This window comes from Carlito syrichta, unplaced genomic scaffold (assembly GCF_000164805.1).
Source record: "Carlito syrichta isolate Samal-C Ts95f unplaced genomic scaffold, Tarsius_syrichta-2.0.1 Scaffold153624, whole genome shotgun sequence".
NCBI classification, from domain to species: Eukaryota; Metazoa; Chordata; class Mammalia; order Primates; family Tarsiidae; genus Carlito; species Carlito syrichta.
Window position 1 is genome coordinate 66,296 of NW_007097720.1, and position 10,109 is coordinate 76,404.

At 48.1% G+C, this 10,109-nt stretch overlaps 1 protein-coding gene across 1 annotated transcript in view; it reads right to left on the bottom strand.

Moving 5' to 3' along the window:
* The window catches only part of LOC103252114 (zinc finger protein ZIC 3), a 4,677-nt gene extending 4,047 nt beyond the window's left edge, over nucleotides 1-630 (bottom strand). The window contains 1 exon segment of the mRNA XM_021708948.1: nucleotides 1-630. This exon segment is cut by the window's left edge and continues 22 nt beyond it. Coding sequence (XP_021564623.1) covers nucleotides 1-92 — 92 coding nt within the window. The 5' untranslated portion in view covers nucleotides 93-630.
* Between the last annotated feature and the right edge of the window lie 9,479 nt (nucleotides 631-10,109).

Sequence of the window (10,109 nt, forward strand, 5' to 3'; positions counted from 1 at the left end):
TCGCGGTTGGGCATCTCGTGGTGGCGGGGCGCGCCGAAGCTGCCCACTCCAAGCCCGGGGAACTGTGGGCCTCCGTCCAGGAGCATCGTCATGGGTGGGGCGTTCTGGGCACAGGCGATCCGGCTGAAGTGAGAGAGGGTACGGGCGAAGATCTCCGAAGTGCCGTAGTCGGAGAGGGGTGGCGGCAGTTGGACACTGCCGGGAGACCCCCAAGGCGCTACCAGGGGCTGCAACTTTCCGTCGCCGCGAGAGTCTCCTGCAGAGGGATAGGAGGGAGGAGGGGAAGAAAGGGGGGTATAGAGGGGGGAAGGAGGAGGGAGGAGAAGGGAGGAGAAAAGACTCTGGGACTAGATCTGGTTTAACAAACTAACAGGCGCGCACAAAGAAAAATAAGCAAAATAATAAGTGGAGGGCGGAGTTTGCCAATCTTGTCCCGGGCACCCCTCCTCTCCCCGAGAGCACAGAACCTCGGAGCCAGGAGACTCCCGGGTACTGGCCTCCTGGCTGGGCTGCACCAAGTGACGGAGCCGGTTCGCGGTAGGCGAGTGTGCAGCGGGCAGTAAGCAGGCTCGGTCCTCGCCGCTCGCCGCGCGAGTCCCAGCCTCTTCGCCTCCAGAGTAATGTCCTTGGACTGATAAAGTCAATCACTCACTCCTCGCACATAAACCGAGCGGGAGGCCGCGCTGCGCGCGCCAATGAGAAACCAGCTGGCCTGCGGTCACCTGACCCCCGGCCGGACCGCCCATTGGCCGCCGTCACGCTGATTGGCAGCGCGGAGTGGGGAACATGGCAGCCGCGGCCGAGCGACCGCCGCTGATTGGGCGGCCGCCGGCGCCTGGCAGGTGAGACGGTGACGGCCGGGCGGCCGCGAGTGGGCTCTGCGGGGCTTGCGCGGCTTCAGGGAACTGGGGCCAGGCTTGAGCCGGCAAGCGGCAGGGCGGAGCCTGGACTCTCTCTAGCCTCCCCACAGCCCCAGGCGCAAGCACCCCTCGCGCGCTCTTTACCCGCTCTGGCCAAAGAAACTCTTTGCCCGGCGAGAATCGGTCCCACCGCCGCGCCTCCTCAGTCGGCGCGGCGCTGGTCGTCGAGTCCCGCTTGGGACCCTGCTTTCGCACCACCTTGAGAACATGCTCTCTCTGCAGCCGCAGAGCGCACATCCTGGGGAGAGCGCAGCAGTGCCGTGCTCCTGGCCCAGCCGCTGCATCCACCCCACTCTCTGGCTTCGAGACCTCGGACCCAGGCCGAGCCAGCTCGCCGTCTGTGCCCGAGCTGCCGGCAGCTGTCCGAGGCCCAAAGGAGAAGAAACTATTAGAATTGGTCTCTGTTACTTCCGCCTGAGCCAAGCATTGACTTTTTAGTTTGTGAGCAACAGCTGTATTCTCCACTGCCTCCCCATGACACACCAGGTCCAACATAGCAAACATATGCAACGCAATAAACACAAGCACACACCAAACAAGCACGCAATACGGTAAGCACAACCGCACCACATGGAACACATGTAACATAGTTTCCACGCACACAAGACAACATCGCACAGATCACACACTAACATAAACTACACCCACACAGTAAAAACACAGTAAAAGCAACTAAACACAATGGAGTAACTACATGCACATAACAGCAAATGTATCCACAAATACTAAACATGCACAAAACACACTTAGTCCGTGTACACCAAAAATGCACACAGCACACCAAGCACATAGTAAACACACTAGACACACAGTATCAGCATGGTTTTCAAATCACTAGACTAATCAATCAGCTTTGAGTTCTCAACATTTTCAAACGCAAAAGTGGAGTGGTGGTGCATGGGAACTGTGAGATGGAATTTTCTTCCCTCTGAACAGCCACAGCTTTGCTCTCTTCTACCCCTACCCACGGAAGTACATAGTGACCTCAGGAACTGCTTACCCCTTAAGGATTTACTTTCCAGGGACATGTGTGAAAGTCCATCCCCTTCTGTCTGGTGCAAGGCCCTTCTGGACATAACGACCAGGTTCAGACAAAGCTATAAATCCACTTATTATTATTATTATTATTATTTGTCCTTGCAAAGCATTTGCAAAGAATGCAGGAGAGTGAGAGTGGCAGAAGAAAAAAGACAGAGAGATGGCTGTGATTGTCACATCCCCAGCAGGGCCAAGCCCCAAAGTCTGCGCCTTGAGGCAGCCTCACAGCCTGGCCGCCATCTCTCCGTAGGAAACAGAACATCTGATCAAGTTCAGAGGCGCCAGGAGAGATCGCCCGAAGCAGCGCTTTATAACTGCAGTCTTTCACTTCCTGTCCCCCAATCTCCCTCGCCCAGCCAGCACTTCACCTTCTTTCTTTGCCAGTTTGCTGGGGGAAAACCCTGCCGATAGCACATCTTACCGTAGTCTCCCCCTCCCATCAAACTCGCCCCAATTCTCCCTCCACATCCAGAGCTTTCTCCCCAGGTTGGAAGGTGAGTTCACTACTGACTTAAATTACTGCATCTACCGAAAATAGGCTCTCCAAGAATGGTTTCAGTGTCGCTCAGCAAAGAATTTCTTTGCGAGGGGGAGGAGGGTTCGCAACAAATATGCCTAAATTATGCAAATGAATTCCCTGGAGTCAGGTTTACAAAAAGGGAGGATTGCTTTTCTTTCTTTTCCTCTTTTCTTCATCTTCCCTTTTATTTCCTCCCTTTCCTCTACCTCTCTTCACCTCCCACCAACCCCCACCGCCCCTGGGCAAGTAGTTGATTTGAGAAAGTTTGGATTTCTTCACGGAGCCGGTCCCGGGAAGAGCGATTTCCGAGGCTTGGGCACTGGGATGGGGCGGCTGTCGAGCTCTGGCCCGATCAGCGCTGATGCGAGAATTTCCAGGGAGTCTCGCCAGGTACCCCGAGAACGGAGGGCCTTGCGTGATCGGGAGTCAGGGCGCGCAACCGGGCGAGGGGCTCAGAAGGGGGGCGGCCGAGAGAACCTAGCATGCCTCTATTTGGGAAGGAATCTTGAGCCCAGGGCAAGAGGATGTTGCCGTCGCTGACCTACCCGGTACCCAGTGTCCGTTTTGATACGGCCACATTCTGATAATTAATTGCCTCCAGCACGTGCTCTGTAGTCCCTGGAACAAAAAGGCATAATTCAATTAGATCAACAACCGAGAAGTGGGGAGGTGAGGGGATGCTTGTTAAGGGGCAGACCTGAGGCGATTCAGCCAGGCCAGAACCCCGGGCGGTGGGCCCTTCCCTGGGCAGACGGGCCCATCCCGAGTGTGCGGTTCTGAGGGGGTGTCTTTGCTCGGTGGGACGCAGGGGTCCCAGATGCCCTCAAAAGGACGAGACTGGGGGCTTGTGAACAGCAGGGCAGAGGCAGGCCATTTCGAATTTTGTTTCGATTGGTTTGGGTGGGGTATTCTTATTTTGGGAGGGGGCACCCTGACCCTTAAAACACGGTAGAAAGCGAAATATCTCCAGATGAAGCTTGTTGCTGCATAGCAAAACAAAGCCCCCCACTTCCCACAAAGCAAATCACTGCTGGTTGGGGGGGAAAAAAGCGCGAAGTTTTTCTTATGACCTACAGCCTCTCCTCCTGTTTAAACCTGGTTTTCGGAGGAGAGTCTTGGAACAACTTCGGGGGACAAGGCGCTTTGGGGAGCTGAGTCTCAGAGCAGAGTGTTGGTGAAGGGAGAAAAGTGGAGAAAAGTTTTTCCTGTACACACACAGGCTGGGGCAAGGCGGGAGAGAGCTCTCATTTTTTTTCGTTTTTCAGGTGGAGACGAGTCGCAGCTCTGGGCAGGGAAGGACAACTCGAACTCAGGGGTCGTGGTTCTTATTTTACGCTATAGCTGAGGCCCCCTCAGCAGCTTTGGCTTACTGGGGTTTACATGTGTATTAGGTGGCGTAAATTAACCAATAAATCTCTTTTATGCATCCTCCAGTTGTATGTGGTCCGGTCTAAATATCCATGTCTCTATGGATAGAAAATATAATGGAATCCTTTCCCTCACACTGAGTTCAAACAGTAAATAGGAAAAAGATTTATTTTATGCTCAAATTTAAAGCAATAAACAAAACCAGAGAACCTGATTATTTCCAAACCAGCAAAGCTTTTGAGCCCAATTTTTAGGATCCATCTTGAAGAAGCAGGAGGGAAACAGAACATCCTAAAGGGCAGTAGGATAGGATCGGGGCTCGCTGCTACCGAGAGTCCCACTCCACAACACTTTTCCCTTCCTTCCAGCATCCCATAAAATAAAACATGCCCAACGCATTGTGTTACCATGCAAGATTTCCTTCTAAACACATTTTCTATGGTGGACATGAAATTATCCTAATTCGGAGACCTAGTCGTTTTCTTTAAGTCCAAGGGAAACACTGCGGTCTTTTCTTCTGTTTTGCATTTAGAAAAGACTTGCAATCTAACACTCGCAACATTTTAAAGACCCTTTAAACCCAGCAAGCGGATTTCCGTTCTGCCAATGCTTCCTGATTTATTTCAATAAATGAATCTTTGAATCTAGGAAGGGAATTATTCCAAGACGCTGAATTTGGTGCCCCTGCCTTTTCCTAGTGGAGCACAAAGTGTTTCTCATTGAAACTTGTCCTTGAAACTCACCATTATTCACATTTTTTTTTCCTGGTAAAAGACACTTTCTTTACATAAATCCCTACTGCCCTTCAGAGCCACAGATCTTTTTAAAAGAAAAACTGCAAATGGCAATAAAAAATGAAGAGGAAAAAAACTGGGGAAAGAATGCATCTTTAACTCTTTCTTATTTTTATGCTAAGATAAAGCTCTTAATTAGCTTCAGGTTCCAAGCTGAACTATCGATCTCTGGGACCTTCGGACACACTCACCAACCGCTCACTGAGCTCCAGTTTTTATTGGCCACGTCAGAGTTTTCACTACAGTCCCATCATTTGAGACATATTTTATAAGTCCTATATACCTTTAAAATTCAATAGAGAATGAACAAACAGATATTGTTAATCAACCCTTTTTACAAATGTTTTGCCTTTGTCCTCTGCAATCCAAGGCATATTGTTACACAATGTAATGAAATGCAAACCAGACGGAAATGAGACATTTTCATTGTACTTGTCAATCAGGGCTGTGCAGACAGATATATATACTTGAACTTCAGAGATGTGGGCTGAAGTAAACAGGGCTGAACTTGGAGAAGGCAGGCAAGGAGTTAAACTAGAACTATCCAAATCCAGTTTGGGGTTATAAAGAAAGTCCTTGAAATACAAGAAATGGAGTAAAACCCCCTACATGGTGGGCAGTGGTCATCAGGAAAATCTGGGGAAAAGTTTGTGATGCACTGTGATTCCCCTGGGTCTGCCACCATAGAATAAGTTTATCTTTCTGGGGGCAATCTGCTGCTAGCCCCCAGGCTCTAAGGTACACTAGCAGTGGCTCCAGGTGTCAGAAATAGAAGTCACATTGAGGATTTCCTCCTTCCTTTTAGATCAGAATACCTTGTAGGTGGGGAGTGCAGCGGCAAGGGAATAGGGATACCCAGGCAGAGGCAGACACATGATGACGCATTTGATTTATGTTTACAAGTCCTCCCCAGAGACCTAAAGAGGTTGGGAAGAAGAATGGATTTGGGGAGCCAAGTTGGCCTGACATTCTGGAGCACACATTAGTCCACCCTAAATTCCCTTCTAGCTGCTGAATGCTCCACTATTTCTAAAATGTAAATTATCTCAGCTCAAAGACAAGTGGAGGGAAGCCTTAGACTATCCTGAGATATTTATTCACTTATTTCTCTGTTTTTGATACAATTCTGTTCCCCAGATGATAAGAAAGGTATGTCTTCACCACATCATGGCTTCTGGCAGTGACTCTCATCCTTGGTGCCTAGGTCTGGATCCCCCACTATCCATTCATTACCAAGCTCCATTTCCCTAGTCCAGGTCTATTTCTGCCTCTTTTGTCCCTCTTCACTGAGGGGTAGGGACTTTATTATGTGAATTATATTTTCTTTTGTCTGAGCTGAGAGACATAATTCCTGCCCCCTAAAAAAACACTGTCTCCACTCTCAAGGAACTTCATATAGTTCAGGAATGGCATTTTGTAAAATCAAATTGCCTGTTGATTTGCACTTGGTTTGGGGTCATTCATCTAGTCCCTTCCTAGTGAGGGGAGGGAAGGAAAGGACTTTGATATTAAAATGAAGCATCAGGCCTCGCTTTCTTCCTCCTTTTCTCTCCTCCTCAAATAAGATAGATGGGAAAGGGGGTGAATTAAACCAATTTCTGGTTTGGACGTGAATGACAAGCTGTATCCTGCAAACTACAGTTCAAATCTGGCCTATAGCTTGTTGTATTTGTATGGTCCCAGTAACCAGGAATGGACTTTAAAACATTTTTAATGGGATAGAAGTAGAAAAAGGAAAAGCAAGCTATGAAAGAAGAGTAGAGGGAAGAGGGAGAGGAGATTATGCTATAGATGTTACCTGAAAAGCTTAAAATGTTTTCTTTCTGGTCCTTTGCTGAAAATGTTTGCTGATCCCTGGACTAGGGTCTGTACTATAGTGTCAGCAGAGGCTAGGTATTCAAAACCAGTAGGTTTTATTCGCCATCACTCTATTTCTCAAGCTTCATTTTGCATAAGCATAATTTTTCTTCAGCCCTACACCTCGATTATTTCCAGGGATAATTTTGGCTTTGGAGAAAGGCAGAAAGTAGTCAAGGGAGGAGGTGTCCTCAGGAGAAAGAGGGGATGAAAAGAGAGAAGAGAGGAAAAAGAGTTGTGAATATCTCAATCAGTGACTAGGTGACCTCTGATCCTGAGGGTGGTTTTATTGTCTTTCTTCTTTGGCTAGAGATACATAGTTTATTGACCCTTTCTGCGTGACTAAGCCCTCAGGGGCAACCACAGCCGCCAAACCAAGCAAGGCATGTGAGGCCAGGAAGCCCAAGGGAAGTGACCTCAATTCCCTAGGCCTGAGGGGCTTGGAGGAACAGAGAGGTCGCCTCTTTGCCAAGTGAACTGCCCCCTCAGTGAGGGCCTAGAGTTCACTCTTTTCCTGTTTCTCTCCCAGAAACGTCACTCCCTTCTCTGTATTTCATGGACAAGTGTGATCAGTCAGTAAACCTGGGCAAAAATTTTAGGCTCCCTCTTTATACTTTCCCCATTTAAACTATAAATATAGGTTACTTTAAAGATTCTAGGGTGCTCCCAACAATCCAGCTTGTCAGCTACTGTCTCAGCTTGTCCTCTTAGGTATGTCTCCCATCTTCCTCCTCTTTCCTCGCCCTTTGGCCCTATCAGGAATTTCTCTTTAAGTCTGTATCTGTTGTTTTTTTGGTTTTGTTTTTTTTTTGAGTTGGAGTCTCACTCTGTCATCCAGACTGGAGTGCAGTGGCTGCACCCGACCACCGCAGCCTCGGCCTGCTGGGCTCTGGTGATCCTTCCACCTCAGCCTTCCAAGTAGCTGGAACTACAGGAGTGCGCTACCACGCCCGGTTAATTTTTTTTTTTTTTTTTTTTTTTTATTGTAGAGATGAGGTCTCGCCAAGTTGCCCAGGCGGGTCTCGAACCTGCGGGCTCAGGCAATCCACTCACCTCAGCCTCCCAAAGGCGCAGGATTACAGGCTTAGCCACCGATCCTGGCTAAGTTTGTATCTTCTTCCCCAACCCTTGTTAGTCAGACTCAGCTTCCCTAAATTACACTTCACCTTTTGAACCTGGTCCAGGCTGGCAGACTGTTCTTCCAGATCCAAGTAGCCACTCCATGTAGCAGGTAGAGTCGCCAAATTTAGTGCATTAAAAACCCAGGACACTCAGTTACATCTGAATTTCAAATAAACAACACTTTTTAAAAGTTTAAGTATGTCTCAAATATTGCATGGGAGATACTTATACTAAAAAATTATTTGTTCTTTATCAAAGATCCAGAGTTCACAGAATGTCCTATATCTTATCTGGCAACCCTACTCTCAGGAATATGATCTAGATAGGGCTAAATTGTCACACCAATGGAGATCTCACTGAAATGTAGCCTGGCTTTGTGCCACTTGCCAAGAGGGTTGGAGAAAAGGGCACTTCTTGCATCTAGGGTTTCCAACACTCCATTTGTGGGAAAATCAACTTGGGGACAGGGTGGCCCCTAAGGTTGAAGAAAGGCCGGGGTGAAACTTCCTTCCTGGCTCAGTGGGTGTATTATTTCTCGTCAAGAGGTACAGGAGTCAACCTGGCAAGATTGTTGCCATGGGACTGACAGGGGAGCATTGTTCCCAAACAGTGACCAACTGCTTCTGTTCTGATCCTTGAGGGAAGCCTCATGCTTTACCCACCATACGGTCTGGTACACTGCAGACATTGAGAACTAGTGCCCTCCCTGGCGACCATGAAGTCCATCGCATTGAACTGATACTCGTCCCACCCCCGTAGGCTTTGTGACCTGTGTCTGCCCTGCACACTTTTTCCCATTTTGTCCAGGTTGTGTAAGCCTGAGCCCCCCTTCCCTTTGTCCTCCAGAGCTCAAGTTCCATGCTGCCCTTGCCCATAAAATCCTTCTTGCCTTGCTGATCCTTGGTCCCTCTTTCTTTCACTTTAACTAGGCTGCCTTCAAAAAGCCTGATTTCAGTGAGAATGTCCCTATGGGCCATCTAGGGTGGTCAACAGGTGGAGTTTTCAGAGCCCGTAATCCTTCTGTCTAGCCCTGTCCTCCCCACCTCGATGGTTCACACTTTAGTCCACACTGACTGTGCAGAGAATACTCTGCAGCCTTTCAGGACTAAAGGTTAAGTTTTCCTGAAGACCAATGGCAGAGTGAAGCAGGTATTATCAGCCGATATAGGTTTCTCCCTCCCTTCCTCTCCGTGTCCCCATCATACTTATCTCTATGGAGGTTCTTCTTATCTATCTACCTATTCAATGAAAGGGAAAAAAACATGGTCTAGAATGTCCTTTACCCCACCCTCTTCAGTACTAATTCTAAGGACTGAACCTGTCAGCAGCTTAGTGGTCTCAAAAACATTCCAGAAGACCCCTCTTCCCACTATCACTTAAATACCCCTTTCTCTGGCCGGATGCGGTGGCTCCAGCTTGTAACCCCAGCACTTTGGAAGGCGGAGGTAAGAAGATTGCCTGAAATTAGAGGTTCAAGACCAGCCTGAGCAACACGGCGAGACCTCATCTCTACAATAAAACAAAAAATTAGCTGGGCTTGGTGGCACATGCCTGTTGTTCCAGCTACTTGGAATGCTGAGGTGGAAGAATCACACTGCACTCCCTCCTGGGTGACAGAGTGAGACTCTGACTGAAGATAAATAAATAAATCAGTAAATACCCCTTTCCCACTTTAGAAAAGCTCACTCATTCTTACCCCTTACCTCTTTCTCCTTCCTGAGGTGGTTTTAGCCTCTAAGATTTTGGGGAATTAACAGAGCCTCCACTGCCTTCTGTTGCAAACTGGAGTTCTTGGTGGTTTATATAGTGCATAACCTTAAAACATCTATACACATTTGCTTTTTCTCCCAAGTTTCTAATACTCCTCCTAGGTGGCGGAGGGTGACCAATTTCCTTAATGCACACTCTTAAAACTTCGAACTCACACATGGTCTGTTGTTTTTGTGACTCTCAACTAGAAAGTTATATGACAATACCCAGTTTTGTTATTAAATTTCACATACCTCCTCAGTTTAAGAGGGGGCGAGATTGCCTGTCCTCTACTCCAGAAGCAACTGAATGAAACCAGAAACTCTGGTTCTACATTGGAATCTCCAGGGGGTCTTTGAAATATTCAGATGCTCAGACTAATTCCAGAGCTTCAGACTAATTTGGTCTAGGGAGGGGTGCCATATCACCATTTTTGAAAATCCTCAAGTGATTCCAATAAGGAAACCACTGAGTTAGAGTTAGTCAATGTCTGGAGCTTCTTTACTCCTACCCTGCAGCCTTTCCAGGCTTACATTTATGACCCTGGCATCATGACCCAGGTCTGAGAGATGATCCAATCAGATGTACTCTGAGAATAAATTTGGGGTCCCCATTCCAGATTGCTATCCTTATGTATTATCTTGACCCATCAGATGTTCTCATGAAGAAAAACATCACCTGCAACTTCTATTTAACTCTTCCTGCCTTCTAGAAAAGGCCCCCTGCCTTGGTCTAAAGTGG